Here is an 18,369-nt window from a genome sequence, read left to right on the forward strand (position 1 = left end):
GTAAAATCTTTTCTCAAATAATAATGTCCACAAAATAAAAGGCCCCAAAACAGATCATTTTAAACAAGGCATCCCCTTGTCACAATCCTTTACACAAAAGTATTGTCTTCAACTGCCCTTTAATTTTGAAGCATATAATTTTAAGATAAGCAGCATCTACACACCTACCAAAAGGAACACCAATACCTTGGTTTTAAAAACCTAATCATAAAGAGATTTCAGGTAAATACGGTCACGTATAGCCTGGTTATAGGATCTCCCTCCCCCAAATATCTAATGAAATGAGCAGAAAAAAAAATTTTTGTTTTGAAAAAAAAACAGTAATAACAACCAAACAAATCTTTACACTGAAAAAAACTGGCCATCAACCAAACAATAAAATTATACCATAGACTTTGAAAATTTGCACCAATTAAGGGTAATTCTAGTGTGGGGCTAGAATTCGGTCTCCACTCCTTAGAAACATCACTAACCAGAGAAGGGGATTCAAAAACGGTTAAGAACTCTCACACTAACATCCTAATCTGTGAGGGAAATAGAGTAAGGAAGTGAGTCAGCAATCCTGGGGAAAGATAAAAAGATGCCTTCCCCCACAGCAAACCTCAAAGGCCCTGGGGCTTCTCAATTTCCAAGGCTTTGTCCTAATTTGAGAAGACCAGTCGAAGCTCACAGAAGTAGAAAATCCCCCTGACCCTGTGGAATGGGTTCTGCAGGTCACGTCACAAAATCTCAGAGGAAAGAAAAAGCAGAGCCCAGACCTCCCAGAAAGGGCTTCCGGCAGCCCTCACCACCTTCCGCCTACAACCCCATTCCCACCTTTTCTAGAAGTTAGTGGAAGATCGTACTCACACCTCAAACTGTGGCTTGAAAGACAAGACAACCCAGAAGACAAAAGGAGGAAAGGAGAACAGGAGCACAGGGCAAGCACCAACATGGCACATGGAAGAAGGAAGAAGGGAGAAGAGAAAGAGGGAAGAGATTGCCCAGGGCGTGAGGAATGTATGCAGAAAACAAGAGAATAAAGTCATTTGAGAGACTGTAGGTGCAGAAGAGAGACAAAGTTGATCCAACATGAGGATAACAATTGTCTCAGAATAAAGAATCCAACATGTAGAACAGAAGTTTTCAAAAGTATAACCTAAGAAATGAATAAAGAGTGAATCTGTAGTCAAAGGGACACACCATGTTCTAAGAAAGATGGTTATGGGAAGATCAACACAAGACCCACCATAGTTAAGTTAATAAACTTCAAGGATAAGGAAAGATGTCTTCGGGGCTTCAAGCAGAAAAAGCCAATCACTAAAGCAGAAATATCAGACTCGCTCTAGGCTTTTTTATAGCAACATTCAATTTGCCAAGTACCGAAATACAAATGGGGATCAATCCTGGGTGGAAGGTTTAGGGATGACTTTTGTTTTCTTTTTATGCCCTTCTGTATTGCATGCTTTCCTTAATTGTTTAAAAGGAGCAAATATTACTCACGATAATCAGAAAAAAATGATAAAACTATTTTCATTTTGAAAAGCAAAACAAAGATAGGGGACCTGCAAGAAACCTGTTCTGTTTCCATATCAAACCCCATTCCTTCTCATTTTACCTTGGATTCAAAGAATCAGACCAGGAGAGACTCAGGAAATCAGGCCACCCATGCCTTTAGGCAAAAGAGAAACAACTGAATTCCAGGACTTGGGAGAGCATTCAAATAAAACCATGAAGACTGCTAAGTTCCTTTCACATATTTTTAAGATTGTTAGTGTCTTACACTTGCTTCCGTCGCAATGGAGTAATTAAGACTCAAATTTGGAAGTCACCCAGCCTTGAGTTTGAGTCCCACTAGTGATGTAATTTGAGGAAATTACTTAACTTTCTTAGGCCTAGGTTACTTTATATGTTAAATGGGAAAAAAATGATAGTAGTAACTACCACATAGCAGTGATAATTAAATGAAATAATGTATGTCAAATGCTTTTCCCAATGCCTGTCACATAGTTACCACCACCATCATTCAGCAACTGCAGCAGCACCATTATCTCTATTATCATCATTACCACCAGCATCTTCATTTCTACCAGCATCATTATCACCATCCTCACTAGCATCATCAAGACCATCACCATCATCATCATTGCCATCATCATCATCATCATCATCATCATTACCATCATCACCATCATTATCACTAGCATCATCATCAAGACCATCACCATCATCATCATTACCATCATCACCATCACTGCCATCATCACCACCACCACCATCATCATCATTACCATCACCATCATCATTGTCACCATCACTCCTTGTTAAGAGACTTTGGGCTTGTCACTCCCCTTCTCTGAGCTTCAGCTAACTCATAAAAAGGGGGGAAATAATTCAGAGGAGTTCTAAACTATTATCATAGTAGCTAACAATTATTAAGTAGGTAACACTTATTGAGTACCTCTCATGGGGAAGACTTGCACACAGTTGTACTTGCACACAATTGTTCATTTAATCCTCACAAGTACCCTCAGCAGTAAGTCCCTGCTATCATACTTCACATGTGAGAGATCTGAATTCTAGAGGGATCTGGTGGAGCCAGGACTTCACCCTGTTCTGAAGACAGAGCCCAAGCCCACTATGCCTCACCACCTTCTTTGGTTGTGAAGTTCAAAGGAAATAATGGAAATGAAAACCCATCAGCACAGTGAGCTGTGTAGGATCCTCATGGTTGCTTATAATTGTTCTCTGGGGGTGGTCTGAAGGCCTGATGAAGGAAACAGACCTGATGTAGATGTCCTGTGAACCCCAGGGTATCTTAATCATTCCTCCGCTGATCCTGAAAACCTTTACAGAGCACCTGGTATGTGTGTCCTAGGTGCTGTGCTGGGATGAGGGCCATAACCAATAAACAAGTCATGGCCTCAGCCCTGAAGCCACAAAGAAAGTACAGGGAGGCAGGTTCGTCAATGTTCTGCTCCATTGGAAGCTGGTGCACCAATGTTAACTGAGTTATCCACAGATGCTTCCAAATCACACCTAGGAAAGTGAGGGAAGGTGAAACACCAGCCCTCAACCCTCTTCAGGCTTCAGAATAGCTGTGAACTGCCCCCTGGGATATGCAGCAAGGCTCACGGCAGTGTTATCTGCAGGACCAACTGGGTGTGTGACACATACGCTTTCCAACAACGCAATATCACATGCTCTACAGACCTAAGGTTGGTTTTAGCACATTTCAACGTGCAGTCATTGTTCCTGCACATTTTGATAGATACCTTTAAGATAAAGAGACTCCCCCTTTTGTAATAAACTGCATATCAAAGCTTTTCAAAATTAAATGTTGAGCATTTAATTCAAGTAAGTAAATACCAATCGCCTGTCTACTCTCTGTCAGGCAAGTGGAGATGCTGCCTGCCCTGGAGGCCTCACAGTCTAGCGAGGGGTCGGGGGTGGTCCATTCTGAGTCATTTTTGAGGTGTGGAGTCCAAGGCTTGCTGGCAGCATGCTGGGTGATTGTTGTGAAAACTCTGGAGAGACACAGACTTGAGGTGGTCCTCTCTGTGACCTTGGGCTGAACTTGATGTTGAGTGCTGCAGTTGTATGCAGCGCTCTCTCTAAAAGCTTTGCGTCCATGGGATGGAGAATTTCCAAATTCGGCCCCCTCCTTCCATCCCCACCGCCACCATCTGAACGCTCTAGACAACCATCACCTCCTCCTGCACCCAGCCCTGCATCCTCCGGTCAAGCAGCAGTGATCTCTACAAAATGCAAACTGATCACATCAACCCCTACTTCAACCCCCTCATTGGTTTTCTTCAATGGCAACCCCTCTCCTTGATCTCCAGAGGCTGCTTAATTGGCCCTGCTCACCTTTGCCACCTCATTCCATGCCTCTCTACCCTCCCTCAGGTGTCCAGACAGACTGGCCTCTGTTCTGGACCTTGACCCAGTCCTTTTCACCCCTAAGGGTCTCAGCCCTCCCATCCCTCCACGGGCATGATCTTCCCCAAATCTTCACAAGCTGCATCTCTTCCTTCAAGCCACATCTCCACCATCACCTGCCTGGAGGGCCCTCCCCACAACTGTTAACCTAGATCCCCACCCCCTCCACTGCCCTGAGCATTTCCTCCAGTGCTTATCACATGCTGCGATTATCTATTGCTCCTTCACTTCCTTTGTAAGAAACAAGTCACCTTGTCTCTCTCACCAGATGAGGGAGTCTCAGCAGGGCAGGGGCATTGCCGCTCTCCTCCAAGACTGTGGGGCCAGCCCCAGCACAGCCAATAATCACCGAATCTTGTTGGAATGAGCCTGGTGGTTCCCAAACTGAGATGGGCAAAGGCCCTCAGGGTTTCCTCTTCTACTACCCATCCTGTCTTTTCTGTGGACCTCCAAGGTGTAGGTCTGATTCGAGTGGAGACTCCTGTTGAGGACGGTGGGGAATGGGGGTGTCATCCTGAACCCCAGGTCCTGCACGTGGTCACAGGGCCCACTCAGGGTCACAGTCTGAGGGTGCAGACTCAGAGAATCTCAGCCAGGTGTGGTGCCCAGAGGGCACTGGGAAATGTGACCAAGTAGTTTGGGTTGCCATGGTGACGAGGGGCACTCCCGGCTTCTGGAGGCAAGGGGTGAGAAACATTCTGCAATCACGCAGGACAGTCTCTCAAAATAAAGCATTGTCCCGCCCCATGACAATGATGTTTCTGCTATTGCTCCACTGCTGGGGCGACTCAGGGACTGGGGCCCACCAGGCATCCAGTCGAGAGGAGGTAAGGACTCCTCTCAAGCAACGATTAGCAGAAAAACCTTGAGATTTGGAGGTCGAGTCCCAAACCTGAATCTCGGCTCTGCTACTCAGGAGCTGAGTGACCTTGGCTAAGTCAAGTAACCTCTCTGCGCTTCAGTTTTCTCATCCAGGGAATATGGTAGCCAATACCTGGCTGACTCAGTTGTTCCGAAGATAAATTATAAGCATTCCTAGCACAATATATTCAGTGTCAGTCACCTGGTACGTCACGTTGATACCATCGTACTCAGTCTGTGGAGGAGCACAGCTTGATTCAGAGGCCATTTGCAAAGCCAAGAGGATGAATCGTCTCTCATTTGGGTGGGCCAGCTCAGAGGAATGGTTTATGTTACCTTTAGGGGTTACAGCCTGTAACTCCAGCACCCACTCCCAAAGGCATCACTCTCTCAGGTAGAGCCGGCTCTTACCGGGTGGCGGTCCCCTGCCACATGGAGATGGGTGCTGGCGGCCTGACCTTCCCAGGGAGATTAATCCACGCCCTGGCTCTGGTTGCAGGCGGCATCCCCTTCATCCTGACCGGCGAGTTCTTCCAGCAGTCGCAGCGGCCAGCCGCCTACACCGTGGCGGGAACCGTCAATTGGCTCTCCAACTTTGCCGTCGGGCTCCTCTTCCCGTTCATTCAGGTATGACCGACAAGGGGGCTCTTGCTCGTGAGATCCCCTTTGAGTGATGGATGACTCATAACGCAGACGCGGAGCCTCTCTCAAGTGGAAACTCTATTGGCCCCAGGGTGGCAAAAATGTAGTTTGGCCTAAATCCTTAATCCTTTCTCTCCCTCCTGCGTGGTCCGGGAGCTGCTCCTAAATGCTAAGGGCCGTCTCAAAAGAAGCGGGCTTCCCGTCGCTGAGGGTCTGCAGGGAAACCTCGGGGAGAATCTCAAACCTGCATTTTTACAGTGCACTCGTCCTGGTGTGAGACAAGGTCCGTGTCATATCTCCAGGGCACGCTGCCACCCTGCCATGCACGTAGCATCCTCATTGTCGCCAGCATCACCACAGCTAATGGCGTCATTGTCCCAAGGGTGACCACCCTTGACAGGAGAATGATAACTCAGGAATCAGATACAAGTTCATTTTGCATAAAGAATCTATTCATTCACTCACTCATCCATTCCACACATATTTACTGAGTCCCTACCTTGTGCCCGGCACTGTTTCAGGCAATGAGGATAGAGGGGAACTAAAGCCTGTGTTCCATGGTCTTGGAGCTGAAACGGGAAGCAACAACAGAGGTGGACATGCTATTTTAGGTGGGGCAATCAGGGATGGCCTATCAAAGGAGGTGACCTCAGAGCAGAGACCTGAGTGAAGTGAGAGAGCAGGCTGGGAATGGAGATGTCCAAGCAGAGAAACAGCAAGTACAAAGGCCCTGAAGCAGGGCCATGCTTGGACTGTGTAAGGAACATCAAAGGGGCCAGTGTGGCTGGAACAGAAGGAACAAAAAAGACAGGAGAGGCAAGAAATAACATCTGAGAGTTCTCCAGGGCCAGGAACACAAAGACGAGGACTTTACAAGTGTTCCGCACAGAGCAAGGGGCCCAGCTACATTCCAGGAGGGAGGGTCAAGCTTCTCTGCCCTAATTCCCACCAGGGTTCCCTGCTGCCCAGAGAAAGAATCCATCAGAATTTCTGAGAATCCATCAGAAACCTCTGAGAAGGAACCCACCATCCATTTTCAGGGCCTAATTCAACCCTCCTCTTTTCATTAACTAGTGCCAAGCCCAGCACATTCCAGAGCCTCTGCTGCAGGCTGGGCTGAGTGAAGGTCAGTGGCCCAGCTGCAGCCCACGTGATGGGTACTCCTGCATCCCCAACTGTAGCGCAGTTACTCTGCACCAGCCCCCCTGCACGTGGCTTTATGAATTCACGTCACCCTCATGCAGCCCTGAGCTGCGGTTTCTCATCCTCTCCATCCTGCAGAGAAGCTGAGGCTCAGGGAGTAGACGGGGTCAGCCCCAGGTCCTGAGTCACTGTCCAACCCGGTGGCTCTGCCCTGCCCCCTCTTCCTCGTCAACATTCTCCATGTGCCACTCTGTCTCAGCCTCAGAGTTAGGGGCTGACGCACTTTGCAACCTTTAAAGCATCCTGACTCAGCTACAGCCATTGCATCTCTGAAACGTAAGTGCCACGGGGAGGCCATGGACCAGAGAATTAGAGACGGTTCCTCGTTCATTTACTCCATCCTCGGGGCGCCTTCGCTCGGCTGGGCCCAGAACACAAGTTGTCTTTTCAATTGACTTCACACCTTAAATGGCTTTTTCCGCTTTGGTTCAAAGCCAGCAGAGCCAGGGGGTCAGTACAATATTCATGATTGTGGGGAAAATTCACTTTAAATCGCTTCCTTGCCAACGCACATCTCCCCACCACCCTTACAAGTTAAGTGAGACATTCTAGAGCCTTCACACAACCCACAACTAAGCTTTATGTGTCCTGGAAGTAGGCCACATCTTCTGAGCGATTTTGGGGGGCATGAAAGACCTCTGGACCCCCAGACCAAAAAAGGGCATCTCACTTTCCTGCTGCAGTTTGGGAGTTAACAGCACTGACATGCCACTAATGCTAGTGTTTACTGGGTGCTTGCTGAGTGCCAGGCGCTATTCAGCCCTGTCAGTGTTGGGAGGTAGGGTCTGTATTTCTCCCTTTACAGACCAGGAGCCTCAGAGAGATGCTCAGAGAAATGACAGAGCCAGGTTTGAACCCCTTCTCTCACCCTCATCGGTAAGACACGGGAGGAAAAAACCTTTGGTTATAAGCAGATGACTCTTTTAAAAGCCCATTTGACCTGGGGTTGAGTAGTTAATTTATCTTCAAGCACACAGTCACACACACACACACACACACACACACACATACCACACAAACCGCTCAGAGAGGTCTCCAGCTGAAATCGGATTTCTGTGACTTTTATTTCACGTTGTTCATTTGGCAAATCGTAGCCCATCCACAGCGCCTCCCAAGTAGAAATGTGGTACTGCATTTACCTTGAGATATTTTCTTAGTCCAGTGAGTCTGGCCCAGATTCATGCCCAGTGCATGCTAGCTCAACATACGCAGCTGGCTTACATGTCAAGGAAAGGGTAGAGGAGAGGACAGTGACCACAACTGGGCATTTACTATGTACCAGGTCACATGTGCAGTCACGCCACTGCATGGAAAGTCTTATCAGCCCCATGTATCAGTCAGGATGAGCTGGGGTTTGCTGCAGGAAGAAACAGCCCCCAAGCCTCAGTGGTGTTAAACCACTGTTAAACCTGGGATAGTGGTAATGTTCACTGCAGGGGAGACTAGAGATTCTGCCCCACAGCTTCCCGACTCAGGGATGTTGGCTTCTCTCTGAAATAACTGCCCCCATGCCAGGTGGAGGGAATGTGGCAGGTCTCACACCTGCCAGTTAAGACCTTAGCATGGCAGTGACGTGTGTTCTGTGCAACTTTCCGTGATTGAAAGTCACACGACCACACCTTACCTAAGGGGAAATGCACTCTGCCTTGTGTCCCAAAGGGGAAGAGCCAGAAAGTGTGTGTCCTTCCCTGATGAGAGACTAGGGAGCTAGGGAGCCCACTTTTCGAGGAGGAAAGTTGGGCTCAGCAGTCTTTTTCGTGGATGGTTGCCCTGCAGATAATTGTGACTTCAGTGTGCTTGTCGGAGGAGGTGAGCTCAGGGTCTTTCTACTCTGACATCTGGGCCACTCTCCAGGTACAAATGAGACACAAGAAGAAACTGCACAGACTTTGGGGTCAGACAGCCTGACCTTGAACCCTGGCTTTGCAGCTCAGCAATTAGGTGAAGGGAAGGCTGGTCAAACGTTGCCCACCTTTGGTTGCCCTCTTAGCCATAATTTTCATTTCTATAAAACAAGAGAATTGCCCCACTTTTGCAGCAGGGCTCCCCAAAGAATGAGAGACGAAGTCAAGACTTCAGTGCAGGGTCTACCCACAGACACTCGGGATCGGTTGCTGTCATGATCACTATTAGTGCCGGGAAGGCTGTTTCCTACCGTGCGATCTTAGGGTCACCTGAAAAGAGGAGACAGGACAGAAAAAGCAATCATGGTAAACGCTGGAAACTTGCACCACCCCTTACCGGCTGAGCCATCAGGACAAGTGGCCTCTCAAAGCTTGCCTTCTCCCCCTCCTTCCTCCTTCTCTCCCACCCACCCTGCCCCCTTCCTGCAAAATGTTCTTGATGGGCTGGGCTGGGCTGCCTTGACCCCTGGGGAGATTACTATCACTCTCTGTTTCTCTGCCCTCAGCCACAGGCTGCCTTCTCCTCTGAGAGCAGAGTTCTTCTCCTCTGCCTTCGCCTTTGCTGTGGTCAGCATCACTGTGTCCCTTGGGTCGTTGGTTGTCAAAGCCTCCAGATAACTGGGCTTCTGCCGTTAGCATCAATATTTTCTGGTTGGGAAAAAATGGCATGCAAATGTATGCCTGCTTGATTCCACTGGAGTTCTAAAATTCCTTTCGAGTTCAACAAAATCTGGAAGCAAGAAAACGATTCTTTTCAACTTGAAAAATATCCCAAATGCCTGTGCAAAGTGAGGGGGAAAGCTGAGGCCGATCTGAGATGGTGGGCTCTAACAGCAAGCAAAACCGCCCCCGGCCTCTCTGGATGGGCCAGGGGATCCTCTGAGGAGAGAGCATCTTTCATGCGCTCAGTGCCTGTGGGCGTCAGCATCGTGCTGCGCCCTGCAGGCGGGCACTGAACAGGAGGGCGCAAACCGCCTAACATTTCGGGAAGAACCGACACGACTCTCACGGGGCGGGTGTAGTTTCATGGGAGGAAGTAAGGTGGGGGGCTTAAGTGGGCTGACCAGTGCAGGGACCTTTCAAGCTGAGATTGAGGAAGTGTGTGTGCGGAGTGGGGGAGGGAGGCGATGCCTGGCAGAGAGACGGAAGATGCTGGCCGAAGCCCTGAGCAGGTACAGAGCAGGCATCCAAGGATGCCTGCCAAATCCCTCGAGGCGCTGAAGGTATGATAGGGATTTGGGGTTTATCCGAAGGACTCTGGGAAGCCACTGCATGATTTTAAGACATGATTCATTTTGTACTTTTAAAAGACTTCTTTAGCTGTCTGCTGGGAACTAGATTGAGGTCAGGGGCAGGAAAGATGGATGCTAAGGTGATAGAAACCAGAACAGTGGTTAACTCTGTGGGGGAGTGGGGCGGGAGGAATGGACTAGAAAATGGCACAAGGAACTTTCTGGGGAGGTGGGAATGTTCCACATCTTAATAAAGGTGTTGGTTACACAGGGGTATACTTTTCTCCAAATGCATTGACCTATATGTACAATTAAGATCTGGGTAAGTCACCGTATGTAAATTCTTTCTTGATAGAAAGTTGTATGTTTTTTAAGAAAGGAAAAAGAGGTTTCAGGGTAACGTCATCAGGACTTAGTAACAAAAACAGGCAGAGAGGGAGGAAATAGTCAAAGGTGATTTCGGACGTCCGTCTCGGGCAGGTGGGAGGATGGCAGTGCCAGTTCTGAGAGCAGTGGAAGAGAAGCAGGCTTGCCCGGGACCGGGAGGCTGCGAGTGGGAGGCGTCAGCAGGGTAGTTAATGTGGCTTCCAGTGAGCTGAAATGCCAGGGCTGTGTCTACTCAAAGGCTCCTGGGCAGCACCAACAAGACCTTAACGGGACACGTGACAATGACTTGGAAACCACAACACATGCCAGAGATGTAAGTCATCACTAAGATCCCTGCCCCATTCTAACTTCCCCCAGAAGCATCCTAATGTTTCAGGTCCACTCTGCTCGTAAAGTAGAACAGCCTGGCCTTTCAAAGCTCTTTGCAGAATTGCAGTTACAAGTGTAAGGCACCTGGCTTCCCATCAGTTCTTAAATGGTGGTCTGGGCCCTGACTCATCCGAGAGCTCGTTTGAATCACCAATGAACCAATGTTCCAGCTCCACAGGCGGGAGTGGAAACTCAGCAGAAGAATTCTGTTTTTGTCTCATCGTGAAAATCTAACTTGGACCACGTTTTGTACCTTCGTGCATCTCCATAAGAGTCCTCCCATTTCATTCATTTATCCCCTCATGGGACATATTTATATTAAGAAAATGCTTACAGTGAGCCAGGCACTGTCTTAGGCTGAGGGTACAACAGAGAGCAGGGGACATGGATTCTGCCATCGTGGAATTTACAACCCAAGCTGGGCTTGGACACCAGGCGAGGAGATGAAAAGTTGGGGGGAGAGGGAACAGCAAGCACAGAGGCCCAGAGTCAGCAGGAATCATGATGGGAGGCAGGAGTGACCAAGAACCAATGTGAAGGAAGCACAGGGGGTTTTTGTAAATAAAGTTTTATTGGAATGCAGCCAAGCACATTCATGTGTGTTTCATTGTCTCTGGTTGCCTTCCCACAAAAGCAGAGTTGAGACGTCCTGACAGACTGGATGGTCCTTTATAGGAAATGTTTGCCAACCCCTGGGCTAGACTTCCAGCCTGGAGATGCCAGGGGGAGGCTAGATTGGAGGCTACTGAAGGAAGGAAACACACCAGGACTTTTGGGAGGATCTGCTGAGAGGACAGGAGGTGTGACGAATGACTTTCAGAGTTCTAGCCTGTGTGGTCCAGCCTCAAACATCCCCCTCTCCATTGTGCAGAGCCCCACAGAGAGGGAGGAAAGCCAACACTCACATCATACTGGATGCTCGGCACTGTTCTAAACACCCTGTGATTAACTTACTTAGGAAGAGAGTCCACACAAGACACTATGATGAGTTCTTGGGACCCAGAGAGGGGTGACATGTGCCTCTGTCCCCAGGGAGACAGCAATTGGGATGCCGCCAACTCGCAAAGAGTGGGACATGCCCTGTAGAGGTTTGTGGACATGCTTGGACCCAGTGTGAAAGATGAAGAGAAGGCTTCTAAGTCAGAAAGAGTCCTTCTGGTCAGTTCTGGGGGATGGAGCTACCATTGCAGGAATTATTCATTCTAACTCAGAATGCGTTTTGCTTCTGATTATCTGTTTGCTGGCTACTTCTAAACTGAACCCAGAATTACACCAGGTTATCATTTTGTTACCTCTAGAGCTCATGGCTTTTGGTGACTAGATTTCTAGGCAGTGCCCATGCCTCTCCCCCTGTCCGCACCCAACAAGGCTGATATGCAAAGGAATCCAGGACTAATTTGTCAGAGCTCATGACTTTGTTCCCAGCACTGTACTTCGCATCTACTTTCCTTGTTCAGGGAAGCTGGCAGCTCTAAAGAGCGGCTGTGTTTTCACATCGTTCTGATAAACTGGAGTAGAAGAAAGCTGAGATTTCTCTTTATTCTCAAGGATCTTTTCCTAAAAGTAGCACTTTGCCACAATTGCCTAATATTTTTAGCATAATTTGGTGGTATAGTGCATTCTCAAAAGAAAATTTGTTTCTCCATATTAAAGAATATGGAACACTTTCATGATCATTTGTAATAACCCAATGGGTATATTCAGAGAAAGGACGTAACTATAGCTTATAACATTTTCATAAGTTGGAGAAGGAAGTTTACCCAGGTGAGAGGGCCAGACACCTACAACTGATGAAGTTCTACTGTTTCTACTACTTCTGTTTCCTCTGAGGCTCCCAGGGGATCCTCCGGACCTCAGGGTCCTGCCTCTATTTCCAGACTGGTCCTCAGCTGAACCACCTGGGAAGGTGAGCCCTGCATCCTGGAGGATTTTTTTTTTTTTTCTTTAACTAAAGTGCTTACATCTGACTCCAGCTTTAGAGCTTTCTTTTGGTAAGTTTCCTTTTGATACCTGTTCACCATGAGTGAATTACTGCTTGGGTTTAGGCTCTTTCATTTACACTATTAAATGTATATTTATATATGTATATTTTAAGTATGTTATGAAACACATTATATGCAAAAGAGTATGAAATGCATCATATACATATCGACTGAAAAAAAGGCACAACCTGAAAGTTGAGAGTTATGTTTTATTCGGTGGACAAAACTGAGGACTTAAGCCCGGGACACAGCATCTCACATAGCTCTGACAGACTGCTCTGAAGAGGCAATGGGGGGACCCAGGATATATAGGGGTTTTTGCAACAAAGACCAGGTAGTCGGAACATCAGAAGATTGCTGTTAATTAAAAAAAACCAGATTATCTCAAGTTAGGAAATTTAGCGCTTTTCTATGTATGAGATGATGTAAGAGTCTGGGCTTACTGAAATCATTCCTTTGATATGCACCTCAGCTATCTGGGGCCAGCATCCTGTGTTTTCTCATCCTGAGTTTCTTCAGCGTGCAAAGTTGGGGGGGGCTACAATGTCTGATGATTTGATGGCGGGCATTCTGTTTCTATCCTGAGTTCTCTCAGGGCTCACCTTCAGAGTGGCTGCCATGTGATGGCTTGATGGCTGCAACATCTTTTGTTTACTGATATGACAGGCAATATTTTTCTTTCATATATACAAAGAGAAAAATTGTTATTATTGTAATTATAGAATGCATTATATTTAGAAGTAGTAGGGAAAATCAGTGTAGTTAGCCAACTTAAGCTATTGCGATGCCCTGGGTGCCTCTCCCTGATCCCTTAGCAGGGATTTTGTGCTAATTATTCTCTAGGTTTTCTTTAGGATTTGACCCCTGTATGAATGTGTCCCTTAACAATCTAGTGTTTTGCTTTTCCTGGTTTTTATATTTATACAAAGAAAATCATCCTGAAGGTATTTCCTGTGCCTTGTTCTTTTACTCAACATATACTGTTGAGCACCATCTGTGTCATATGCCCGGCTACAGGCCGTTGTTTTTTACTACTCCGTAGAATCTTTTGTACGAACGTACCCAATTTATTTATCCCTTCCCTTTTCCATGAACATTGGTGTCGTCTCCCATTTCCTTGCTCTAGAAATAGTGCTGTTATACAACATTGTAAATCTATACTATACTTCAATAAAATAAATTTAAAAAAAAAAACCACTTTGTAGTGCTACTACGAACATCCGGGTACAATGCACAGGAGCTTCCGTGCTGACGGGAACGTTGGCCGTCTGCTATGCAAAGCGGGAGCCACCAGCCATGCGACTGTTGAACACTTGCACGTGGCTAGTGCAACCGAAGAACTGAACTTTTAATTAATTTAAATTCAAACAGCACCACTCCAGAACAGATCCACTCTGAGTGTCATTGCTGGGTCATAGGACACGCACAGCTCGCCTTGACTTGGTCAGGCCCAGGGATGCTCCAAAGTAGTCGTGGCTATTTACAGCCTCAGCTGTATATCCACAGGTATGAACATGCGTGTTGCTCATCAACACTTGGTACTGTCATTGTCAGGTTTTTCACGTTTTTGCCAATCCGATAGTGTGAAATGGTATAAAATTATGGCTCTAATTCCTATTATCCCAAATTACTAAAGGAGAATGAGCACCTTTTCACAAGCTTATTTGCCATTTGTATTTCCTCTTTTGTGAAACGCTCATTCATACATTCTGCCATTTTCTCTGTTAGGTCATCTTTTTCTTACTGATTCATAAGAGTTATTTTTTTAAATTTGGGGTACAAATTCTTTGTTTGCTATGTATCACAATACTTCCATTTGTGGCTCTTGTACTCTTTGTATGGTACCCTATTTTGTTTGTTTGTTTGTTTTGTTAGGGCAAGAAATTGTGACTTTATTCGGAAAGCCAGCAGATCAAGAAGATGGTGGACTAGTGTCCCAAAGAACCATCTATGTATGGTACCTTTTGATGAACAGATGCTCTTAATTTTAAAGTTGCCAGATTTATTTTTTTTAATTTATGAACTAAGCTTTATGAATGTGAGTGTTTTACAGAAAACCTCTAATATGATTTTGTCCATTTTACTAATGGGGAAAACAAGGTCCACACCAGTCGTGGGTGCTTCCCAGGGTGCCATGATGAGTTGAGTGTTCGACAGAGTCAAATCTGGGGTTGAGGTCTATTGCTTCTTAGGTAAGGTCCTTCCTGCAACAGACGTGCTGCCTAAAATCTCGCTCGGGGGACACTGGACTTACCCTCCCATACCAACCATACTTCGGAGGGGTAGAGTAACTTCTCAGAAGCAGTTGGGCAGAAAGTGAATTTCTGAACTGTTTTGAAGTAAGAGAGGAGACAGGGAAAAAGTGACATGTATATCCTCTGTGCCAGGCACTTTGCCAGATGAACTGCAGTGAATGAATTTGCCCAAGAGAGGCAGGTATGGAAGTGATACAATGGCCTCCATATCAGGCCAACCTGGGTTCAAATTCCAGACATAGCCCTTACCAGCTGGGTAACTGTAGGCAAATCACTTGCCCTTTCTGATCTTCACTTTCTCACCTATAAGAGGTTAGGAAGATCTGCTTTGCAACTGCTATTGGGGAAAACTGAAGGATCCCAGTAACATTTATCTGCCCACACACACACACACACACCCCAGATAGGGAGTCCTGGTAAATAATGGAGAGAGTGTAAGCTCCCAGCCGGGCCCACTTTGGTGTAAGTCCTGACTCTCATCGATCCCTACGTGGCTTTGGACATGTTTCAGAAGCTCTCTAATCCTCAATTTCATCTCTTGTAAAAAGGAAAGTGGCTGTATCATCACAGTGTGGGCTATGGGAATTGGATGAGATAATGTCTATAATATTGCTGGTACCCAGGAGGTGCTTAATAAGTGCATTTCTCTTCCCAGATTAAGTGCAATCACAGCTTGCAGTTGATTGCCAGGTTGCCACATGACTGCTGGCATGATATATATATTCCAATAACTTGGCCCCTGAGAGTCCTGAGGTGGGCAGTGTCCTTTCCCAGGATGCCTGCAGTACCGCAGGGTTCTTGGCTCAATTCTGTGAAATGGTGAGAAAAATCCTGTTGCCGCACATTGGGTCTCTTGGGAAAGGAAGTGAAGCAGGTGGCTGCTCCACCGGTGTCAGCTCTGCAGGTGGCAGAGGGGTCCCAGGCAGCTCCACGTGTGGCCCGGGGTAAGCAGGGAAGCTCTCTGAGCCTCAGCACATTTACATATTCAGTGAACATTTGTGAAGCACCTACTATGTGTCAAGGAGTCTCCCAGGTTCTGGAAATACAAGAAAAATAACAAATCCTGTCCTCGGGCAGCTTACCACCTGGTCGGGGAGAGGGTTAATAAACAGGTGACGATCCTGCTGGGTAGCGGTGGATGGTTTAAAGAACAATGAAGCAGAATAAGTGGAGAGCTGGGGGAGCCCTTAGAAACAGAGGTCAGAGAGAACTTCTCTGAGAAAGAAAGCCGAGATGAAGGGGAGTGGGAAAGCAGGATGTGCAGACATGTAGAAGAAGATTATTCCAGGAAAAGGGAAGAGCATGCGCAAAGATCCTGAGGATGTTGGAGGAGTGTCAGAAAGGCAGTGTAGTGGGAGCAGAGAAAGAGAGTGGGAGAGGGAGGGCAGAGAAGTAAGGGGGCCATGTGGGTGCTGGGCTTAGAGGCCATGGTAGGGACTTGGGCTTTGCTCACCTGCCTTGGGATGTCATGGTGCATTTGGAGCAGAGGAGTGACACGCTCTGTCCTTTGCTCAACAGAATCACTGTGGCTTCTCTCTTGAGAATAGTCTTAAGCCGGGACACAGGAGAAGCAGGGAAATCTGTTGGGAAGCTGTACTAACAATCCAACGCAGAGATGATGATAGCTTGCACCAAAATGGCAACAGTAGAAGTGGTAACAAGTGCTCGGATTCAGAATATATGTCAAGGTAGAGCTGACATGATTTCCTAATGTATCAGATGTGGGTGTGAGAGATAAAGGTAAGTGTTTGGTTGGCTTAAGCAAATGACAGGATGGAGGGGCCATCAACCGAGGCCAGGAAGACCAGAGCAGGAACAGGTTTAAAGGCTCCGTTGGGACTTGGTAAGTCAAGACGCACATTCCGCATACAAGTGGAGATGTTGAAAGCCATATTGAATATATCTCATTTCATCTTTAAAAGAACATGTGGTATAGATCACCATGTTAGAAATGAGGAAACTTCAATCAGTGCATTGAAGTTCTATCCTAAATGACACATCTTAAGTGTTGACACATCATGTAAATGATGGAGCCAGGATTTGAATTCTACCCAACTGACTATAGAGCCCACCCCCTCCCTTCTCTGTTCCACTCATGGAATCTCTGTGGACAAGTAGGAAGGCACATGCACTCCCAGGCAAGTGCTCCCAGGTGTGGACTCTTTACTCCATCCAGGACCGCTCTATGACCTCCACAGGGCAATGCCTCATTTAATTCTCACAACAACCTATAACTACCATTATTATCCTCATTTTACAACGGTGGAAACTGAGGCACAAAGAGCCTCAGGTTCAGTACATGGTGCATCTAGGATGTGATCCAGAGATCAAGTTCTTCAACACTATGTCATATTCCAAAATTAAATGTTTGTCATATCAAAGAATAGCATGCAATTGACTACAATCAAGATATCGCTTGCTGTGAAGTATCATTCAAAGACAGTGTCACCTTATCTTTGAATCAGTAGACGTTTGTTAAATGAAAAAGGCACAGCCCTGACAGCTGGAATCTAGAAAGCCTTTTATTTAAGAAACATTTATTGATCAACTACTATAAGCCAGGCACTGGATAGGAACAGGAGCTACAGAGGTGACTGAGTCACAGAGAAGCTCAAGGTCTAGTGCAGTGGGCAGGGTCATTCCAGTGCTATAATTAGGATACATAAAGTGATTGCGTTCAACATTTCCTTTTTTTTCTAGTCTCTCTTATTTGTAAGAGGCCATACGTCTCAGAGCAGCAGTGAGTTAAATCTTTTGCATATTAGAAAAAATGGTGTTATCTTGGCCTAGCCTATGCTCTGGAATTTTTTTATGAACTGGGGAATTTCACTTCCCTTTTGACATTGGACTTTTCTCATGTGTATATTGGAGGGAGGAAGAATGTGGTTAATGGTAAATATGAACTTAGGATAAGATTCAGCAAGTATTACATTTTGCTTTCATGATGAGTAATTTTTATATGCCTTGTTTTCAAAATAAATAAATAAAGACTGCCATTTCCTCATCTTTACCAGGGTTTGAAGCTGATTCATTTGTGTCTCGTGAGAACGTCTCATGTAGACATTTATAAGGCACATTTACCCATAGAGCCAGCCTCACACCTGCAGTGTTTTATCCAGGAACATTGATACATGAATGGGAAACTATTTTTAAAAAATCAGGGCTTCCCTGGTGGTGCAGTGGTTGAGAGTCCGCCTGCCGGTGCAGGGGACGCGGGTTCGTGCCCCAGTCCTGGGGGATCCCACGTGCCGCGGAGCGGCTGGGCCTGTGAGCCATGGCCGCTGGGCCTGCGCGTCTGGAGCCTGTGCTCCGCGGCAGGAGAGGCCGCGGCGGTGACAGGCCCGCGTACCGCAAAAAAAAAAAAAAAAAAAAAAAATCAGCACAGAGATGGTTTCACAGCCAATTTAGCAATTGTCTTTCTGATGTTTTTTGTCTCTGCCTTCCCACAGAAAAGTCTGGACACCTACTGTTTCCTGGTCTTTGCCGCAATCTGCCTCGCAGGTGCTCTCTATTTGTATTTTGTCCTGCCTGAGACCGAAAACAAAACCCATGCAGAAATCAGCCAGGCATTTGCCAAAAGGAACAAGGCCTACCCACCAGAGAAGAAAATTGA

General features: G+C 46.7%; 1 protein-coding gene across 1 annotated transcript in view; it reads left to right on the top strand.

The window, feature by feature from the left end:
• SLC2A9 (solute carrier family 2 member 9) overlaps positions 1–18,369 on the top strand; it is a 183,907-nt gene that overhangs the window by 163,629 nt on the left and 1,909 nt on the right. Inside the window, 2 exon segments of the mRNA XM_049709448.1 lie at positions 5,282–5,409; positions 18,206–18,369. Coding sequence (XP_049565405.1) covers positions 5,282–5,409; positions 18,206–18,369 — 292 coding nt within the window.

The sequence above is a fragment of the Orcinus orca genome, chromosome 4 (assembly GCF_937001465.1).
Source record: "Orcinus orca chromosome 4, mOrcOrc1.1, whole genome shotgun sequence".
NCBI lineage: Eukaryota > Metazoa > Chordata > Mammalia > Artiodactyla > Delphinidae > Orcinus > Orcinus orca.